Source organism: Cryptomeria japonica, chromosome 11, assembly GCF_030272615.1.
Source record: "Cryptomeria japonica chromosome 11, Sugi_1.0, whole genome shotgun sequence".
NCBI classification, from domain to species: domain Eukaryota; kingdom Viridiplantae; phylum Streptophyta; class Pinopsida; order Cupressales; family Cupressaceae; genus Cryptomeria; species Cryptomeria japonica.
The window spans coordinates 337,395,637-337,418,805 of NC_081415.1; the positions used below are offsets into that span (position 1 = coordinate 337,395,637).

The 23,169-nt window shown below is 37.2% G+C and overlaps 1 protein-coding gene across 1 annotated transcript in view; it reads left to right on the forward strand.

The window, feature by feature from the left end:
• Positions 1 to 985: 985 nt before the first annotated feature.
• LOC131074954 (NAD-dependent malic enzyme 62 kDa isoform, mitochondrial) overlaps positions 986 to 23,169 on the forward strand; it is a 264,127-nt gene continuing 241,943 nt past the window's right edge. Inside the window, exon 1 of the mRNA XM_058011705.2 lies at positions 986 to 1,277. Coding sequence (XP_057867688.1) covers positions 1,092 to 1,277 — 186 coding nt within the window. The 5' untranslated portion in view covers positions 986 to 1,091. The remainder of the gene's footprint in view (positions 1,278 to 23,169) is intronic.

The window sequence follows — 23,169 nt, forward strand, 5'->3', positions numbered from 1 at the left end:
ATCCCTTTTTACAACAACCAAAAATCTTCAAATTCTTGTGCTAACATTTTGCAAGTTTTCAAACGCGACTCTGAGAGCCATCATACCACAAGATGCAGAAGAGCAATGGAAGTGAAGCGTTCAAATTCAACAAAGAGTTTCTAATGATTACATTCATTTTATTGTTGAGTTTGTGAATATACTTCTATTGTGCGGTATTATAGATTTTAATTAATTAGATTTGGGCTTTTTACGTTTTCCCATTACAAAAAGATTGTCAAACATCAAGCAAGCATGCAAATTTCTTAGATGATGATTCTGAAGCTAATGCTTTTCTTTTTAGTGCATAATAAAGTATTTCTCTAATAAATGCTCATTGTGTGCTCAATGTTCTAAGATGATTCCAAGATATAAATTAATATCCAATGAATGTCTTTAAATACTAAGACATAATGAATTGTCACAAAAATGTGTACAAAGTTGGCTTCTAATAATTAGTGAAAAATTGTGTGTGTTAGTAAAATTTGAATTAACTTTTTTTGGGTCAAATCCACATAACTTGGAATCACTATCCTATATCAAGAAAATGATTCAAGACACATAATGCTCAATTTTATTATTAGGAGAGGATACAAGAAAATAAGAACCAATAAGTGAGCTAGATATGTTGAAATGAATGCAAATAAAATAAGAATAAGTGCTATATATGAAAATGTATGAAAAAATAGTAAATAAAGACATACAAAAATTAAAAAAAAGTCAAATATCTAGATATATTAAAGCATTTCCTCAAGATAAACCATAAACTAAATGAAAAATAACATAAAATATCTCAATTCCATGATAACATCGAGAAATGATCTAAAGCATCCCAATTTCATGATGACCCGAATGTCACAATCACCTATATAATCACTTTAAGAGGTAATATAGTTTTTCATTTTGACCCCAATTGATTTTTTTTTTCATTTTGAAAGTTTACTAAATTGTACGATTTTTCTACAATATAGTTTTTTAAAAAGCATTTAAATTCCAAACTATAACGAAAATCTCAGATCTGACGCGTTCGCCTCTTCTGTCGCAATTGTCTTCCTAGAAAGAAGCTTGCGTTTATGGCTCAATTACGAGCGCAGATTAGTCCTGTAAGGTTGCGATCATGGCTACTGGGGCACTCTTGTTCACTACTCTCGATCAACATCAACACGGCGATGCAGAGGGAGTATATGAGCGAGGCCACTCGCCCCACTATTGTGCATAAACGCAGCGTCGACATTATTCACGATCCATGGTTTAACAAGGTGAAGATATTCAAGATTGAACATTTTCAGAGCCAGATATAATACATTATGTTTTTGGATATCACTGTTTATTCTTTTTAATGCTAGCAATAAGCTTGGTTGGATACCCCTCGTCAGAAAAATTACAAATTTACCAATAGAAACGACTTTCATTGTAATGGCTCTATATCTCTTTCTCTCTCTTTTCGCTTTCAGTATCCTTTATTTCCCACTCAAGTCAAATCTCAGTAACAAAGAGTGCATCATCACATTATATGAAGAAAGCAAATCCATCTTTCCATGTTTGCTTCAACACAAGCATATTAGAAAACGATCACCATTATTGAAGCTTGAATGTAGACTTCGTTGTTATTTTATGTAGAATGCTGCCCAGAAGTAACAATTTAACAGAAGCTCTATTTTCCAAGGGTAGCAGATCATCAAATTAATATTTATAAAACAGTTTAAGTTGTAGTTAATTTTGGTTACTGTTGATGTGTTTTTTATGCACATGCGAACACAGAATAAAATACCTAAAGGTACCTTATCCTCTCTTGAGCAAAGATTTCCAACTGTTGAAGATCTCGTCGAAGGATCAGTTGAGGCAACTCCAAGGTTCTTGTATGTAGGTTCTCTACTCGTAGATAAGCTCTTTGTGGTATGATGTGATTTTGCTGGAATCACAAGGGGATTTACACTTGATGACTGAACGTCTAATTCGCTTTGAATATTACTGGAACATAGGATTTCTCTAGTCTAGATTTTGAAAAAAAAAAGAAAAGGATAAGGGCGAGGAAAGGATCTAATTCTGACACTAAGAATGTAGGAGCAATAAATAACCTTTGATGAAATTTTAACTAAGTCTTGTTTTGACATCCCAGGACCATCTCCACAAGGCTTGTGCGATCTTCGGAGGAAAGCTTTATGATGTTCAGATCATCGCTATAAGCATAGACACCATCAGGTTGATGCATATCAGTGAAGAAGCGACAATTGAAGTTAAGCTTAAGCTGAATGATTCCAGTTGACTACACAAGACAAGTCTGCAATCAACAAACTGCTAGTAGTATAGATATATAAATTTTACCATCAATCAAACACATTTCTTCCACTCATCTAATAACATGAAATCAAATCTGAGAAGTATAAAGACCATGCAAATTGTTGAATCGACCCATAGATTTCACCATTTCTTCAATGAAGTTTTACAAGTCTTTTACAACAACATCTTGGCAACAATCTTTGCCTTCTCTTTCTATTCTACTCTAACTGCTATTCTATTTGCTATTAATCATTAGCTAATCTAACCTCTATGAACTAACTATTCACCTTCTAACTATTAATGACTAACTATTAGCCTTTACAAATGAGGAGCCAGGGCTTATATAGCGCTCTCAATACAATTCAATGGCTCAGATCAATTTTAGATCAATGGCCGAGATTTTACAATGAAAACCCTAATTAGGGTTTGTTACAACCAACTCAATTCTGACCAATGAAATAATTGCATTATTTGGACACATGTCTTCTCTGAAATATTCAACCAATGGATAACCGGGGTAGGTACATTGAAGTTTGTGCCATCTTTGATGAGTCAGGTACATTGAATCTGGACATGCTGAGGTGGACCAATCCGACTGGAGGAGTGATGACTGGGATGCCACCTTGTCTGACACTTGCAGCTTGGTAGATATTCAATTTGATGATGCTGAGAAGCTAACTTTAATTAACTCTTCTGAAACTGTCTGCCTCTTCAACGAACCCTTGATTTAACCTCCTTTGTCTTCAATTTGTAGGATGGATGGTGTACCTTTCCTTGGAATGCTGGATTGGAAGATGTCGTCCTTGATGATGCTAGACTGGAGGAGGTCGTCCCTGCTGATGTTGGACTGGAGGAGGTCGTCCCTGTTGATGTTGGACTGGAGGAGGCCGTCCTTGCCCTGGCCTGGTCTTCTTTCACCTGCAAGACAAACCATAAAATGATTAAGGACACATAATATATTTATTCTAACATAGCATTTTCTACCTTAAATCATCAACAAGAAGATGTTAAAATGAAGCTTGCTCAATATTCTCCCTAGGGACAGGCCCTATAAGGATTTCACCTTGGACCCTCTGGAAGGGTCAGGAGTGAAATTTGCATTCCTGGCTCAAATTGTTCTCACTTTGCAACCGTACTTGCTTAGATACATGCCCAAGGACATCCTCATTCAGAACCAACACCAAGCTTGATGTAAATTTGAGGCAAAAATGGAGGTTTTAAGAATTTCGCTCTAGACCCTTTGGAAGGGTCAGGAGCGAAATTCAAGCTTTAGATCTTAATTCCTCATCTCCTTCACTTCAATTCATCCTACATGGCAAAGAAACATCATTTCAACCTCAACTACGCCTTAGGACTCAAAGTCTTGACTTGACACAAGGAGAAAATAGGGATTTTGATGAATTTCGCTCTGGACCCTTTGGAAGGGTCAGGAGCGAAATTCCAATTTTAGCTCAAAATTCACATTTTTGAAGGTGAAACAACTTTCCAAGGCATTCTAAATAGCTTCTCTCACCCTAGTATAGGCCTGACTTAGCACAAAATTTGGAGAAAAGGATGGTTTTAGTGTTTTTCGCTCTGGACCCTTTGGAAGGGTTAGGAGCGAATTTCTTGCTTGTAGTTCACTTCTTCATCATTTCAACTTCAATCCACCTCACAAGGCTAGGAAATAGTTCTCTTCTTTCATCCAATCCAAGTTTGATTTGATTCTGCAAGGCAAAATAGGTGATTTTAGGATTTTCGCTCTGGACCCTTTGGAAGGGTCAGGAGCGATTTTCCTCCTCTGACCTAAAATCATCATTTCTGGAGACAACCATCAACTCAAAGGCAATCTCAACGGCATCTTTTACCTTGGTCTAGGCATAGCTTAGCAAAAATTTGAAAGGAATAGGTAGATTCTGGGATTTTCACTCTGGACCCTTTGGAAGGGTCAGGAGCGAAAATCTTGTTTTAGGGCTATTTCTCCATCTTTTCAACTTCAAATTACCTCCAAGACTTAGAACACCTTGCCTCACTCCTCTCTAGGTTATAAAATCAAAATTTTGACTTGATTTGCAAGGAAAAAGGGGTGATCTTAAGAATTTCGCTCTGGACCCTTTGGAAGGGTCAACAGCGAAATTCAAGTTTTGGCTTCAAAATTTGCATTCTTGGCGACCAAAATCCACTCTAAGGCAATCCAAATGACTTCTCGCACCCTTGTCCAAGCTTGGCTTTGCTCAAATTTTGGAAGAAAAGATGGTTTTTAGGATTTTCACTTTGGACCCTTTGGAAGGGTCAGGAGCGAAAATCACTTTTAGGCTCAATTCCTTCATCTTTCATGGTTTCTAGCAACTTAAAGTCACTCTTAGGGGCAACTTCTCCTTGATTTTACCTTATCCCACACTTGATCTTAGTAAAAAATTGATAGCAAAGAGAAGTTTTGAGAGAATTCGCTCTGGACCCTTTGGAAGGGTCAGGAGCGAAATTCTCATTCTTGACCAAAAATCATCATTTTTTCATCTTGAAACTTCTTTGCAAGGTAGAATTTCATCTTTCATTGCCCTAGGAACAAGGTTTCATGTCCAAGAAAGGTCAAAAAGTAGGCTTATAAGGAATTTCGCTCTGGACCCTTTGGGAGGGTCAGGAGCGAAATTTCCTTTCTTGGCTAAAATCCTTCATTTTCATAACTTCCAAGCATCCCCAAGGATTCCAACATGTCAATTCTCTCCTTCAACATGCCTTGGTCATCAAGATTTGGCCAAACAAGGAAAGGAATGCCTCTGAGAGAGATTTTCGCCCTGGACCCTTTGGAAGGGTCAGGAGCGAAAATCTTGACTTGGGCTAGATTCTTCATTTTTTCAATTCAAAACATCTTCAAGAGGCAAAGACAAGCTATCTCCCTTCCATTCAATTCATAAAAGACCAAGAACTTGACCTTCTTCAATGCAAAAATAAGAGTTTTTAGGAATTTCGCTCTGGACCCTTTGGAAGGGTCAGGAGCGAAATTTCCTTTTTGGTCCAAAATCCTTCATTTTCAATGCTTTCAAACATTTCAAAGGCAACAAGAACGTCCAACCTTCCTTCCAAGATACCCTGCAAATCAAAATTTAGTCAAACTTAGGAGGAAATGAGCTTCAAGAAGATTTTCGCTCTGGACCCTTTGGAAGGGTCAGGAGCGAAAATCTCATTCGAGGCTAGATTGCTCACTTTTCAAACTTCAAACCACCTCATAAGGAAAAATTAGATCATTTTCCACATTAGGAACAAGGTTTCTAGTCCATTCAAGGCAACAAATAAGGTTTATGATGAATTTCGCTTTGGACCCTTTGGAAGGGTCAGGAGCGAAATTCTCCTTTAGGCCAAAATCTTGTTCTTCAAAATCAATCAACTCCATCTCCAGGCAAAAACATATCAATTCATCCTCAAACATGCCTTAGAAACCAACACTTAGCCAAAATTGGGAAGGAAATGTGGGCTACAATGATTTTCGCTCTGGACCCTTTGGAAGGGTCAGGAGCGAAAATCAAGATTTGAGCTTGATTCTTGACCTTTTTGAACTCCAATTTTCTTTGAGAGGCAAACAAAGACTACTCTCCTTTCATCTCCATCTTGGTCTTGACTTTAGCAAAGGGGAAAATGAGTGTTTTCAAGAATTTCGCTCTGGACCCTTTGGAAGGGTCAGGAGCGAAATTCACATTCTTGGCTAAAATCTTGACCTCATCCATCTTTACTCACCTCCTAAGGTTAGAACATGTCAAGACACCCCCAAACATGCCTAAGGAACTATGAAATTGGTCTTGACAAGTGATAAATTGAGGTGTATAAGGATTTTCGCTCTGGACCCTTTGGAAGGGTCAGGAGCGAAAATCACAATCTTGGCCAAAATCTCACCTTGGTTCACTCCATTCTCCATCAAACTTGATCAAATCAACTTCCTTCTTTCACTATCAAGATATTCCATCACCCAACTTGGTCTAGGCAAGGTCCAACTGGGTTTTCAGGGCCAAGGAAGGCAAGACAGGGAGATTTCGCTTTGGACCCTTTGGAAGGGTCAGGAGCGAAAATCACATTTGAGGCTAGCTTTCATCATCTTGAGATCCAAAAATTCCTCTTCAAGGCAAATATGCACCAAAACCTACCAAACCATGCCTTAGAAGCTCCTAACTTGGTCAAGCTAAGAAGCACAATAGAGGAAATATGAATTTTGCTCTGGACCCTTTGGAAGGGTCAGGAGCAAAATTCACCTTTTGAGCCAATTTCTCACATATTTTCTCCTCCTCACACCTTGGACAAACTTCATTAGGCCTCCTTTCCTCATGATCATGCAAATTTCTCCTTTAGGTTGACATATAGCTCCAGTTTTTGTGGAAAATAGGGTTTTACATGAATTTCGCTCTGGACCCTTTGGAAGGGTGAGGAGCGAAATTCTCCTTTCTAGGCTCAATTTACCTTCAAACTGGCTTGAATTTGTCCTAGGCTAGATCTTTGATTCATCCCTTCCATTCCTTAGCCAAATTTGCTCAACCACTCACTGACTTCCTCGAACTCAAACGGGACACCACCAGCAAAACCAAGCCTAAGGAAGACCTTAAAAAAAAACGCCCTTAACTTGGAGCATCAACTGACTCACCCTAGCTCAAGCAGAGCCTGCTATCCAGTGATCCTCTTGACAGCACTCACCATGCAAAGGCTAATAGACTAAAACCTAAAAGACCCAGAAAACAAACCTTAGAGAGCAAAAAGCAGGGGCCCCCATTTGCAATGGGGCGATGTGTGAATACGTCACAACAGTTACGAGGGCTTAAACTCGTTAAACGAGACGACCAATGGCTTGACAGATCTATATTGGTCTGTTGGATGAAAATCGAATAGTGCAAATAGCATTAGTCTTCATGTTCCACCTTAGTAATGGGAAGAAAAAATTACATCAACTATAATGTATTGCCAGGAGCACTTCAGTCATGCCTAATCTAAATAGCGAAGAATTGCTATGGAAGCATACCCTGAAGCAAATCAAGCATTGTTTGTATAACATGGCAAACTTAGTACTTTGTAATTCCGAATGCTGGAAATTATGATTTGAATTGAGGGCCATGGAAGGCATAGATTACTGATTGCTGAATACACTGACTTCTCTATCTACATATTCTTTCAACATGCATGTATGGATGTACAATTGATTTTTAAATTTCAAGAAGATATGGACCGCGCAACAATCAAATTTGTAACAATTAAGCATTTCCTATAATATGTACCCACTTACTTTCTAAGATACCAGAAATGCCTATGTAAATGGAAAAGGCGATATGACAGTCTCCACAACCCAGTTACAATTCAATATAGAAACATCTGTACAAATAGATGTATAAAATATATAAAAATAAATGAACAAGTAATTTAATAAACATACACATCTATACTAATTTTTTCTTACAGTACATTGGGCAAGGGACCCTCGTTCTTCAACTCAGTTCTGTTCCTTTTGCTTCAACTGCTCCATAAGATCTCAGCTATCTATAAAAGTAAGTGATCTAGGTCCCCATCACTGTGGGCTCCACCATTAATAAGCAGAATAATGGCAAGCAGAAACCATTCCCAGCATAACCTCCTCCTATTTATCTTCCTTAAGTATTCAGCACATTATTGGCTCAAATACAACACAGGTACTCACAAAACTTTGACAATTTCTCTATAACCCTAATAGAAAAGTTTTGAGATGAGAGGTAAGTTGTTCAGCCTACTTATTATATTCTTTTGATCGTAATATGGATCCTATATACAATGATTTTAGACAAAGAAAATCTTAGGGGAGGTTTATTGCATGTAATGTCCCTTTTCCTAACCAATTGAGTTGTTGGATTTTTAGCCTATTCAGTGTGTTCCCAAGCTATTGAGTTAGGGTTAGGGAACCTTGGAGGTACTTTTTCTAGCAACTTGACAGTATTTGATGGTTAGTCGAGCTCCCATCAGAATTATGAAAAAAATGTCTTTTTTTGGAGTGATGTTGGGTTAGTCTTCCAATACTTGCTTTTTTTAGTAAGTTAGTTTCAAGCACTGATTGAGCTAGTTGGCAAGGTTACTATTTTTAGTAATGTCGGTGGGCTCAGTTTTGATGACTATCTCAGTATTTTATATAGGCCAGGGATTTTAAATTATATAACGATAAGTTATTAATTAATAAACTTAAATTAAAGATTTAACTTTATCCTTATTTTAATTTATTTAATAAAGGACTATAAGAGAGGGCCAGCTATAATGTAAAAGTGACTTATCTTAGATATATGGGCCCTTTATTTTTTATGGGATATTGGAGAATTAAAAGAGACTCTATTTAATAAAGTGTGCCCGCAGAAGAGGTTCAAACCTCTTGGGGAAAGTATAAAAAGAAATTTTGGGAATTCATTTGGACTTGCTGAGTTTTGATATTGGAGAATTTCTGGGTGTTTTCATACAAAAGACATAGTTGTGCTTATTCGTGGAGATTTTTGTTTCTGTTTGCAGAGGTATTGAGCACCAGTTTTGTGAAGGATGAAGTAGGAGGAGATTGAGAGAAGATTTAATTGTTTATTGTTGTTTTTCCTTCCTCCAAGCTGGCCATACACCTTCCACTTGGGTGTCTAGGGTTTTGAGGAGGTTACACTTGTTGTATTGGGGCATTTTGGACCTGCACTTCCTTGTGTACCTTCAATGTAACCTTTGGCGCAAATTTTGAGGGTTGGCATTCACTTTGGAGTGATATTTTGGTGATTTTTGTGAGCAGCTCAAGCAAAACCAGTGTTGCATTTTCTGGGTGTGTTGGCTTTAAATATGTAGTTTATTTTTATGAATTGGGTTGCTGTTATTTTTGATAGAAATCTGGAATTTTTAGCTGTGTAATTTTTGAGTATTATCTATTTTTCTGAATTGAAAGTGCTACAATATTTCCTATTTATTTGCGCTATATTTGTCATTTCAAAACATTGCAAAAAAAAGTCAAAGCACATTCCAAAAACAAAAAAATTCAAGCACAAATAGGGCTGCATATTATAGTGGTATTAGAGCAGTGTATCCTGCCATCTTGGAGGGTACAAAATGAACAAACAGTGATATGTTAGGGCTTGATTAGCCACCTTTTACACACCATAACACATGCAAAAATAGGTCAAACACAAATTTGGTTGTAGAAGAATAGAGGGCAATAGAGGAGCAAAGAGTAGCATAAGCACAAGCAACAAAAAATGTGTGACAGGAATACCATTAGGGAGAAGGGAGCTTTTTGAACTTGTTAGATTAATTTATATACATGATTGGGAGAGTGGAGGTTCTGAGTTCCAAGCTACATCATTGAGGGACTATATTGATGTTAGAATGAAACATAGACCCCGCATTGATGATAGAACATAGAACTTTGATTTACGAAAGGTGGGAAAATTGACTCTTCCTTATTATGATGGTTCAATGAAAACTACAGCTAGAGTTTGGGTCCAACAGGTAGGTACCTATTTTCAGCTTAATCCTATGCTAAAGGAAGAGGCCATTAAATATGCAGCTATACATCTTGATGGCATTGCACATGAGTGGTGGCATCATGGAATGATCACCATGGGGCATGATAAGATTACTTCTCATGCAGATTTTATAGAGAGGTTGATTGAAAATTTGATAAGGACCTAGAGCTGCATTTCAAAGAGTTGGCACACCTGAAGCAAGAGGGTTCAGTGGATACACATGTTGCAAATTTTAGAGACTAGTAGTGATATTTCAGAGAGAAAACTCATGGTTCTTTTCATGGATGGATTGACAGATCCATTGAGAGGTTGGATTAAATCTCTCAATCCACTTTCTTTATAGGGGGCCACCAAAAAGGCTAGAGATATGGAGGCTTCTACTTCTAGAAGCAGATTTCAGTCTAAGGGATTCCCTCATAAGAAGGACAAGGATAAAATACATTTCCAAAGGGAATCACATCAACCACAGAGTGATTCAAACGGGTTGAATAGTGAGCAACTAAATGACCTTAGGAGGAAATTATGCTTCCATTGCAGGGAGCCTTGGGATCTCTCGCATAAATGCAGTATGAAGGCAAAGGCTAAGTAGTCGTAGTATATTTTTGCTGAGGAATCTACATCAGAAAAATCAGATCAGCAATCCGATTTAGGGAGAAGTGAAGAGGAAAACACATTAGAAGAGGAGCCTAAGGATGAGAGGTCCATTGCACAACTTACTAGTTCTCAAAACACAATCACTTTCAAGGTAAGAGGTGTAATAAAGGGGCAGCAAGTAGTTGCTTTAATTGATATAGGAGCTACACATAATTTCATTGATGAAAGGTTTGTAGCTAAGAAGGGATTGCAAATTGAAGAACATGATGAATTTAGGGTGATGGTAGCTAGAGGGCACGAGCTTCCTTGTACTTGTAAGATTACCAATCTGAGTATACAGTTGGGTCATTATGAGCTTAATGATGAATTGAATGTGGTGGACATGTGGGACAATGATGTTATTCTTGGCATGACATGGATGTTATCACTTGTAGGGTTCTCTTTCAACTTGCAAAAATGAGAATTGAGGTTCGAGCACCAAGGCAGGAAAGTGGTACTTAGAGAAATTTTTGATGTAGGACCTAGAGTAGTGTCACTCAAGAGGATAGAGTGATTGATTAAGCATGATTAGGTAGAGTGGGCAATGGAGTGTCTCATCATGCCAACAATTCTTGAAATGTTAGATCAACAAAATAGCAGTTATCATGCAGATGTTTAGAGGTTGCTATCTAAGCATAGCAAGGTGTTCAAGAGTATCCCTCATGGAGTTCTACTTGAGAGGGGAATAGAGCATGTCATTGAGCTAGAGGAGGGAGCCAAACCAGTGATTATACTCCTTATTGATATCTTAAGAGGCACAAGGATGAGATAGAAATGACAATTAAGGAGTTACTGGAGATGGGGCACATAAGGCCCAACAAAAGCCCATTTGCATAACATTAGTTTTGATGAAGAGAAAAGATGGAACAATGTGAATGTGTATTGATTACAAGGTCTTGAATAAAAAACAATCAAGAACAAGTATCCAATTCTCTAAATAGATGAATTGATTGACAAGTTGCATGGGGCTTAGTACTTGTCTAAGATATATTTGAGGTTAGGGTATCATCAAATTCGAGTGAGGAAAGAAGATATTGAAAAAATAGCTTTCAGGTGTCATTTTGAGTTTTTGGTAATGCCCTTTGGATTGACAAATGCTCCAACCACTTTTTAGAGTTGTATGAATTAGGTTTTCACGAAACAGTTGAGGAAATTTGTTTTGATATTTTTCGATGACATCTTGATATTCGGTAAGACTTGGTAGGAGCATATGCAACATCTTGAGGAGGTATTGAGCATTTTAGAGATGAGTATCTATATGCTAAGGAGTCTATGCGTGACTTCAGAATGACAAAACTTCTCTACCTAGGTCACATCATCGGTGTAGAGGGAGTAAAAGTGGACCCTGAGATGATCAAGGCTATTGTTGAGTGCCCTACTCCTATGAATCTCACACATCGTAAGGGATTCTTTGGTCTTTGTAGATTCTATAGGAGGTTTGTTAGAGGCTTTCATACACTGCAGCCCTGCTTACAGATTTGACTAAGAAGGGAGCCTTTGAGTGGTTAGATTCAACATAGAAGTGTTTTGAGCACTTAAAGTAGCTAATGCATGTCCAATTTTGGCAATACCCGACTTTACCAAACCTTTTGAGTTGGAGTGTGATGTTTTAGGAGGGGCATAGGGGCATTTTTAATGCAAAAGCACCCCATTGCATTTGAGAGCAAAAAGTTAAGAGGTGTGGAGAGGAGTTAATTTGTGTATGATAGAGAGATGTTGGCCATTATGCATGCCTTGACCAAATTTAGATCATAACTAGTTGGGGGCAAGTTCATCATCAAAACAGACCATAATATCATCAAATACTTCATGAACCAAAAGGATTTCAATGACAGGTAACAAAACTAGGTCATCATACTGTAGGCATATGATTTTGACATTGTTTATGTCAAGGGAAAGAAAAACATAGTTGCTGATGCACTTTCTAGGAGGCCTCACATATGCTCTTTGACAAAGATTTCTGCTGATTGGAAGGAGTTGATTGCAGCAGAGTATGCCAAAGATTCATGGGCATCAAGAGTTATAGAGGGCACACTTCATGATGATAGGTACACAGTGGTCAATGAGTTGATCATATACAAGGATAGAATCTTTTGGTGCCTTCTTCACAGTTTAAGGTAAAGGTAATGAGGACTTTCCATGATGCACCTATGGCTAGTCACCCGGATTTTTTTAAGACATACATGCAAATCTAGGAGAGGTTTACTTGGAAAGGGCTTAAAAATGAAGTCCTTAAGTATGCCAAAGAGTGTCCCACTTGCTAGTAGAACAAGAATGAGTATACTTATCTAGCTGGTCTACTTTAACCCCTACCTGTTCCTAATCAGAAATGGGAATCTATCTCTATGGATTTCATCACAACACTAGCTAAGGTAGAGGGTAAAGATTGCATTTATGTGGTGGTTGATAGTTTGACCAAATTTGCACATTTCTTTGCCATTTTAGTGATTTATATAGCAACATAGGTATCTAACCTGTTTTTTAGAGAGATTTTCATGTTGCATGGGATGCCCAAGAATATTGTTATTGATAGGGACAACAAGTTCCCAAGTATCTTTTGGCAGGAGCTCTTTAGTATTGAGTGGGATTGAGCTCACTCCAAGGACTAGCTACCACCCATAGACAGATGGACAGACAAAGATAGTGAATAAATGGGTGGAGGGGTATCTTAGGAACTATGTTTTTGGGCAGCAAAGAGCTTGGATCAAATGGCTACACCTTGGTGAGTATTGCTACAATACTACTTATCACATGTCTATCGGGATGTCGCCATTCATGCCTTTATATGGATATGAGGCTCCCAACTTCATGGATCTATTGTTTGGGGATAACATAGTGCCTAAGGCAAAGGACTTACTGCAAGAGAGTTAGGACATCATGAAGTCACTGAAAGAAAACTTGCAATAGGCATAGAATTAGCAGAAGTTGCATGCTGATTAGCATCGGATAGAGCATAGTTTAGAGGTTGGGGACATGGTTTATCTAAGATTGCAGTCGTACAAACAGTTTACTCTTAAGAAGAGTGGACCAGAGAAGCTCAAACCCATATTTTATGGTCCATTCAGAGTGCCTCGATGAGTATGAGAGTTTGCCTATGAGCTCGAGTTGCTAGCTAGTAGTAGAGTTCATAATGTATTTCATGTATCCAGGCTCAAGAAGACACTCGGGCATTATGTGATTTCCTCATTTGAGTTGCCACCGTTGGATGAGGAGGGGAAGTTGATATTGATTTCAGAGGCCATCATTGATACCAGAGAGTGGACTCTTTGTAAGAGGGTCAACATAAAATTTCTGGTCAAATGGAAGAACTTGCTAGTAGAGGATGCCACATAGGAGAATGAATAGATTTTGCAGCATCTAGAGCTGAAATTGCTTGAGGACAAGCAATTTTTGGGAAGGGTAGACTGTAAAGTCCCCTTCCTAACCAATTGAGTTGGTGGACCTTTAGCGAATTCAGTTGGTTCCCATAGGCTATTGAGTTAAGGTTAGGGAACCTTGGAGGCAGTTTATCCAGCAACTTGATAGTATTTGATGGTTGGTTGAGCTCCCATCAGAATTGTGAACGAAATGTCTTTTTCTGGAGTGATTTTGGGTTAGTCTTCCAATACTTACTATTTTTAGTAGGTCAATTTCAAACACCTATTGGGCCAGTTGGCAGGGAACTATTTTAAGTATTGTCGATGGGTTCAGTTTTGATGACCATCTTAGTATTTTATATAGTCCAGGGGTTTTAAATTAAATAATGATAAGTTATTAATTAATAAAGTTAAATTAAAGATTTAACTTTATTGTAATTTCAATTAATATAATGAAATACTATAAGGGAGCCAGTTATAAAGTAAGTGACTTATTTAGATATATAGGCCCTTCATTTTAAATGGGACATTGGAGAATTAAAGGATATGACTTTATTTAATAAAGTGTGCTTGGAGAAGAGGTTTGGACCTCTTGCGGAAAGTATAAAAAGGCATTTTGGGAATTCATTTGGACATGTTGAGTTTTGATATTGGATATTGTTGATTCTTATAGGAAGATTGCTTCTTAGTTTGTAAGGATGGAAACCCTTGTAGACAACATTCTCTACATAGTTGAAAGACAATATATGGAGAATTTCTTGGTGTTTTCATACAGGAGTCACATTTGTGCTTATTTGTGGAGATTTTGTTTTAGTTTGGAGAGGTATTGAGCACTAATTTTTTGAAGGACAAAATAGGGGGAGATTGAGAGAAGATTTATTGTTTATTGCTGTTTTTTTTCCCTCCAAGCTAGCCATATGCCTTCCACTTGGGCGTCTCGGGTTTTGGGGAGGTTACACTTGCTGTTTTGGGGCATTTTCGACCTTCACTTCCTTGCGTACCTTCAGTGTAACCTTTGGAGCATATTGTGAGGGTTGATGCTCACTTTGGAGTGATATTTTTGTGATTTTTGTGAGCAACTCAAGCAAAACCAGTGTTGCATTTTCTGGGTATGTAGGATTTAGATATGTAGTGTATTTTTATGAACTTGGTTGCTGTTATTATTGAAAGGAATTGTATTTCAATTTTAGAAATAAAATCGGGAATTTTCAGCTGTGTAATTTCTGAGTATTATCTATTTTTCCTGAATTGAAAGTGATGCAATATTTCCTATTTATCTGCACTATATTTGTCATTTGGAAACATTGCAAAAAATAATCAAAACACATTCAAAAAACAAAAAAAAAATTGAAGCATAAACAGGGCTACATATTACATTACACCAATCACCTTGCATTCCATCAAAGTAGAAAATGAAGAAAGCCTTACACACAACTGCTATTCCACACATTCTTGTCAAATAAGATTCTGCAAAATATCCAGTTTGTCAGAACACCGAAAAACTCTTCAAAGCCATTTCTGAAAATGCCACAGGGGTGACTAGAAAATATTTCAATCTATCCCTCTCTCTCTCTTTTAAACAAGCTCACATCCTCTCTCCTTGACTATTTGTCTCTTTAATAAACTCTCATTGCTTTCTTTCCAATCCATCATTCAATAGCAGAATCATTAAGAAGCTAAATCAAGTAGCAATCCATATACAGTAAACAGCCTAGATATGAAACAAAGACCTTTTGGAAACATGTGTATATTTAGTTTTCATTGACATTTTGGATCATGCTCTAAGATCCATCACCATGATAAGAGCAAATGATAATAAGATTGTAGAAGAAGCTCATTAAAAAGTGTATGAGATACCGAAGAAGACGGAAAACCAAAGATAATTGTTAAGGAGGGAACCTTTTGTGTTTTATGTTCCATGTCCTTAACTCTTGTTTTGGGTTGTCTTTTGGTCATAACTTTTCAAATTCTTTTAGGTTGACTGTTTTTCCCGTCTTTGGTTTTCTTGTGGCCTCATCTGTCCTTTTTCTCTTACCTTGTGCCAATCCACTTACTACCCCCTGGTTTCTACTCGGTTTAGGGGTTTTCTTTTAATTGTCAGTTATTTTTGTTTCATTTCCATGTGATCTATTTGGTACTACCCTTTGCCATATCTTCTTATAATTGAACCCTTGAAACTTACCAACACTACCTATAAGCTTTCTTTAAGATTTTTTTGGCCTTTGCAATTTATCATTCCTCATTTGTGGCCAATCCTCCCCTTTGCCCCACTCACTAACCTAACCTTTTTTATTCCTTGCTCTATTCTACTCCTTGCATCATACTTTCTTTTAACTTTGTTTGGGTATTTTAGTGTTGGTCCTCTTTTTCGACACTTAATCTTTCCTCACAATTCTTCTTAGTGTATGGCCTATTTCAATTTTCACTTTAATCATTATTCTTTTCATGGGTTAACAATTGCTGAACCAGACTGATTTTTTAATATATTGGGTTCTACAAACTTGTGCAACATATACTCTCAACCATTGTTCTCTCTCACCTCTATTTGGATCTTTCTCATCTCTATATGTGCTCCTAACATACCCTCAATTTTCAAACACTTTCCTTAAACATTGCACTCCTACTTTCTTTAATGTTCCCACAATCTTAACCCACAAATTTTCTTCTTTTAGTTTTCTTTTCAATCATCTCTCCACTCTTCTATTTGGATCAAAATAGATGCTTCTTTTTAATCTGTCCAGCACTTCAATTCTTTTCTCATATATTCTTAAGTTTTAACCTTTGTATCATCTTGCATGTCCTTCAACCTTCAGAGTTCATCGCTAAATTTTAATTTGTAATATTTAATTAAATAATTTACAATTTACCTCCTTAAAAATCATCTTTGGCTTCTTATGCGCTTTTTTTGATGAGCTAGTTGTCTAATCCCATTATAATTTGCTCTTTTCTTGATGTTGATCATGGATTATGATCCTACGTGTTAATGAAAACTAAATATACAGTTGTTTCAAAAGCTCTTCGTTTCAGTCTAGCGAACTATGAAAATTTCATGTACATTATAATTCTAGATATTTCTATTAATGTATATGTTTTGTTTTTCCATCAATCAAACTTAAAAAGGCTGCCACCATTACACTGGAAAATTAGCCTTGAGACAATAGTCAGAGCAGCAGTCAACTATGGAGTCAAAGTAAATAGAAACTCACTCACTTTTTCTCCCCTTGACCATCTATTTCTTTGATAAACTTTCACTACTTTCTTTCTATCCATTATTCAGCAACAGAATCATTAGAAAGCTAAATCAAAGAGAAACCCATGTATAGTAAGCAGTCTGTGTACTATGTATTATATAATATATTAATGACAGAGGTCATGGAAGGACTGCACTTTAAACTTTGTGTCATAAGTCTACTTCTTCACAGTGGCAGTTGATGTATATCAGTAGGCTCAACCTGAGCAGAGCCATTCTCATTTTTCCACTTCAGAGTCATCGTCAGGAAATGCAGGGGTTGCAGTTAGAGAGATATTTAGTATTTTAGCCATAATATTCTTACTATTCTGCATGATTAAGTGTGAGGTTCCCTTTCTTTGTATATCATCAATTCCTTTGATTATTGATGCTCATGCAACCATTACTGTTGTGAACTAATAAGTTGCAGTTTGTCTAGAAAGAGCTACCAGTCTGTGCGACCATGTTATTAACAGGATGATTGTGAGTCACATTATGTACATTACACCTCTGCAGATTTTTATTTGAGTCTCACATTATCTTTTCACAATTTCATTCATTGTGATTGACCCTTCTCCATCCATGGCTATAGAAATTCTTATGTGGTGTTTCAACCAGGTGTGAATGGAGTCATCCTTTATTAGGATATGTAGGACAGAATTCATTCTTTACATTTTAATGAGTCAGTGCTGGCAGACATGCTTAGAACATGGATGCTTTTTGACATGTAAAATGATCATTGATGTCCAAAGTGCCAGGTTTGCAGATTTCAACTTTGTTATCTTCAACTATAAGGACCTTTATTTCAGTTCAAACTGCAAATTTTTTTGGCTGCTGAATGTTAATTTTTCAAGTGTTGCTTGGCAGTTGTTTTCCTTCAGCAGGGAACACTTTCCAATACAGCATAGGAATTAGTTTTTAGTTTTAGTTTTAGCTTAAAGATATGATATTTCCATGGTTCATTGTAGTGATTTGAGAGCTTCTGGATTAAAAATACATAGGAGTTTTTTGTATCAACATTCTGGATTGCAATTCATGATCATCATCAAGATGAGAGTAGAGTTTTTTTGTATCAACATTTTGTTTTAATTTTTCCTATATTTAGCTGGGTGAGATCTCTTCTATTTTTCCCTATTTTTGGTAAAAAGATGCTGTTTTCTTTTCTTATGTTTAGATTAGGTTATACATTCTAAGAGAATATGCTTTTCTTATTTTATAACAAGGCCTTTTTTGCTTTGGTTGCCTTTCTGCTTTAATGTTTTTTTTCTAGCCTAGCAGGTTATATGTTTCTCATTTGTAAAACCTAGAGTTCTCGTCTTATAAAAGAGACCTAGGGCACACCATTGAAATATGAAAGATAGAGGGTGTATATTTGAGTGTTGAATTAGTGCAATGTAATTCTTTCAGTTTTTATTAAAAGATACATGCTGTTTTGAGAGTTCATATTTGTTAAGTATCTGCTGTTTATATTTTCAGCAATATGTGTCTGTAGTTTAGGGTATTCATATCTACTGTTTTGTTTGCAGTTTTCATTTCAAGCTACTTGTTGGTTTTTTGAGTGCATAATTTGCATACCATTATCTGAAAATTTAACTTGGTATTAGAGCATGTCACCTGAAAATTTCTAATGTGTATGTAGTGCTACATAAGAGAGGGAGCTGTCAGAGGATTTCAGTGAGTGTGATGCCCTTGCTTTAGTGATTGAAGTAATTTGGACCTGTGAGAGGTTGTAGGTGTGTTGTCCTCATTTTTGAATTCTCAAAAATAGGACAAGCCCTATGAATTTTCCCTTAAAATTCGTAGTTTTTGTCTCTAAGGCGCGTTTTACGAGGCAAAGTCTCTTCTAATATGTTCTTCTAGTCATGTGTAATTGTTCTTGTCATCTTTGTTTTAGTTTTGGTTTGTTTTTGTTGTATTTGTTCTTCATCTCTTTGCAATTTCGGGTTTTGGCTTGAACGTTGCAAGTAAAGGGAGATTTTTAAGTGTATTGCAAGTAAAACACTTGTAATTGGGTCTTAGGGACCCGATTACAAGCTTGTTTGTTCTTTGTAAAGTTTTAAGACTTGCAATTGGAGGTTTAATACCTGATTGCAAGTAAGTTGTCTTTTTGTTAATATGAGTTTTAAGACTTGTAATCGGGTCTCATGGGCCTGACTACAAGTGAAGCTTTATTTTCTTTTTAAAAATGTCGAGTCCACATACTTGTAATCGGGCCTTTGAGATCCGACTACAAGTATATGTTGCGAGTGATAAGTGTTATGTTTCTTGCCTGTATCAGGCTTCTCATAACTCGATTTGCTTAGGAGTTTTTCCCCTTTGTGTGGCATTTCTAGTTCTGCGTTTTTCTTGGAGATTGTCTTCAAGACATTGTGGCGTATTAGGAGTATCCCTCCTCTTTCACTTATTTGAGCCTATCATTGGGGCTTTGAAATCATTTTCTTTTCTCCCTTGAGGCTGCTTGAGAGTCTAAGCGAGTTGTGTTTCATTTCCTTGGGGTTTCTATCTTGAGGTAAGTGCGTTTTTCTGTTCTTTCTTTCTTTCTTTTCATTTTTCTCCTAGGATGTGTCATTTCGTTTGTACTTGTTCTTTCTAGTTCAAAATTTATGGTCAAATGGATGCATTATTGATGGCAGATCATAATCTTTGTGTGGCATCTATTTTTTCAAACCTTCCCTTATTTGGGTATTATCCATGCATTAGCAAAATATTTTTTCCATTGTGCAGGTCATTACCCCGCCACTAGCAAGTCCCTTTCGCCGTTTCCTATATTGCAAGTTTGAGCTCGTATTCCCCTTTGCTATTGATTGCATACGAACTTCGTTTTTTCCCTTTGATACATATTTCAAGTATGCTTGTCTACTTGTAATCGGGTCCTAGATTGTAAGCTCACTTTTGCCTATCAACATTCTTTTGTATAAGGACCCAATTGCAAGTCTTTCATCTATTGCCTTTCATCACATATTCATTTGTAATGTACATTGCAAGCTTTTCACCTTCATCCGTATATAAATATATTCACTTGCAATCACGTCCTAGAGATTCGATTTCAAGTGCAAAATGTTAATTCTTTCCCATTATGCCTTGCACACTTGCATTCGAGTCTCAGAGACCCGATTGCAGGTTCAATGCCATTTTGCCCTAGCTTGCAAGATTAATTTGGGATCTCGAGCTTCTAGTTGCGAATTCATTTTTCCCATTCAATAGCAATTGCATACACTTGCATTTGGGTCTCAAAGACCCATTTGCAATTAAAAGTTTTAGCTCTTTTCCACAAGTTCGTGCTTTCCCACTTGCACATTTTGAGTTCATTTCACTTGCAGTCTGCCCCACAAGATCTGAAATTCCACCCTTGTCATTGTCAAAGCCTTATCCATTATGCGCTGTGCAAGCTTTTCCATTGTTTCCCCGTTCTTAATGATAAATATCATGGTTGGGCGTTGATTTTCCAAAATTTGGTATCATGGCTTCTCCAATAGCTTGTGAAGACGTCCTGACCCTTTGGAGTTTCCATTGTAGTGTTGCAGATTCTTGTTCAATGACAGAAGAGCCGACATCTCCTTCCAACAAAAAGATGAAATACAAGTATTATAAGTAGTTGAACAAGATTGCTCCTTCTCAAGTGAGCTCTCTGGTGGATGAGATTAAAGACACAGAGATCAAACATATTTACATGTCTGAATTTCTTGAAAGAGCAAAGGGATTGCCAAGCCATGGCATGGAGTTGCTCCTGAATAGTCACATCCATTTGGTTTCCACTTTCCTAGTGGCTGCCTTGGAGCCAGAATTTGTTCTTGCCTGTGCTGCTCATTTTGATAGTGGATCTAGGACCATTAAGGATGATGACGGCAATTTCATTATTAGGTTGGATGGAAAGACTATTGATAAGATCTTCAAGGTTCCTGTTGCCCTGGCGTATGTAGATATCTCAATGAAGAGTGCTTTGGATCATTACAACTAGAAGAGGTCAGATTGTATAAGACATCAATTCCAAATGGTTCAAGACTCCTAGAACTTGTTTTTTTAGGTGGCCCAAGTTGATCGGTTCGATTTCATTGAGGAAGTCAGCGACATGATCACACTTCTCAGTAGAATAATGGGATTGAAGCAGTCTAATGTATTTGAGATTTGGATGTACAAATACATTGTAGTCATGAGGAGAGGGCAGTCTTATATTTACTGGGGTGAAGTCATCAGTGATAACCTGTGCGAGCAACTGTCACAAGTTTCAACCACCCTCACCTTCTATATGAATTCCTACTTAGTGTACATAGCAGTGTTACTTAGGCAATTTCTTGGTCTTTCTACCAAATGTGATAGATCACTGGTACCAGTATGGAAATATTATGAGCAACACACTTTGAGACCCAATGGGATTCACTACAAGAGGGTGCAAGATGCCTTCTTCAGCCATTTCATGTGCTTATTTGATAAAACACTCAAGAACAAGATAGTGTCTGGGGCAGCCTGGAAGAAGGTGAATGAGTATAGATGCTTGTTCCTACAGTTCCCAACTTTCACTTACATGAGAGTTGGATGTTTTGAGGATCAACCATACATGCTTCCCAGATATCCTAATGACAAGATCATCTTGATGGAGTTGGCTAGGCAGCTGATGACAATTCATGCAGTCCAGTTAGCCAATCATAAGCTAGGCATCAATATATCCTCACACAATCCATTGTAGATTGGCCGTTAGGCATCAATATATCCTCACACAATCCATTGTAGATTGGCCGTTATTCCTTGACAACTTCAGCAAGAGCCAAGGCAATGGAAATAGAACTTCAAGAAATCAAGTTGAAGAAGTTCAAGACAAGGAAAGATTTTGATTATCGGGGAATGAAGGACAAAATCACGAGAGCTTTCACTCATGTTCATCGCCTTGAGGATATATGGGTTGATCTTTCTTTGCACAACAGATGTCAAGAAAATGGACTACAGTAGGCTCACCTTGGAGCAAATTGTGGATCTGGATCTAACCAAGATTCCAAAAGGAATGATAGATGACGAGAAAATTCTTGACCTGGAATATACAGAACAAAGGGTTGTTGAGGCTTCTCTTCCATCTCCTCAATGGTTGTAGGAGTGTACCTCTATTGTTGATATATTTCAGCCCATCCTTGCTAACACCAATGCTTGGCTGAAGAACAATAATGTAAAAACCATTAAGATCAAAGGTGGAGCAGAAAGTGATTCAACGGGACCAATTGGGTGTAGGTCTGAGGTCAAGGTCAAATCCAAAGAGGGTTTTTCTTCATCGGGCACAAGGATCAAGCTAAGGGTGAGTAGAGCCTTAGTTATCCCTCCACAAGAGGTATCATTGAAAGGAAAAGAGAAGCCTCAAGTACAGATTCATGTCATTGACCCTGAAGATGAAGCACATGGAGAGAATAGAGCATGATCCCCTCCTACTATGGACTCAGATTCTCCTCACACGATCATCCCTCAATTGTCTTTGGATGTACCCATGTCTCCCATTGACACAGATGTGGATTCTTTCTCTACAGTCCATGTGGATCCTGTTATGCCAATTACATTTGCCTGCACAAATGTGTCATCACCAATTTCGGATACTTCTCATGGCAATTTGGAGAGTGTCTTTGATGTTGGTTAGCAATAGGACTGTAATTTGAATGTCATAGCTAGTTATAGTTAGTTGTGGAAAAAGTCTTAGTTAGATTTCTCCCACTTTTTGCTCTCAGCTCCTCTCCTATATATTGGAGGGTGCTCTATGTAATTTTTTTCTTTTTCAGCAAGCAAGAAAACTCTGCAGAAATTTATAGTCATAAAGACTTCGTGCTTCATACTTGTAAATTATTTTCTCAAGTAATATCAAGAAGGCTTTGAGTTTTAGACTTTGTGTTGAAGTCATACCCTCATATCCATTGTGTTCTTGTGTCATAGTGGTATATTTTTCTGCATTTGCTTGAGATTGTAACAAGATTATTGAAAGGAGCTTTAATCTGATTTCTTGCAGACTTTGTGCTGCAAATAGTGAAAGTTAAATTAGTGTAGTTAAGTTTTAAAAGCTAAGAAGAGTTGCAAGACTTTGTGCTTGTGGTTGTTCCCATTTGAAGTAGTTCAGAGGTGCATCATATTTGCAGACTTTGTGCTGTTATATGTTGTATATTGTTTTGGTTTTAATCATTTTGGAAAGGTTGATAGGATAGTAGAAATTAAAAGACTTTGA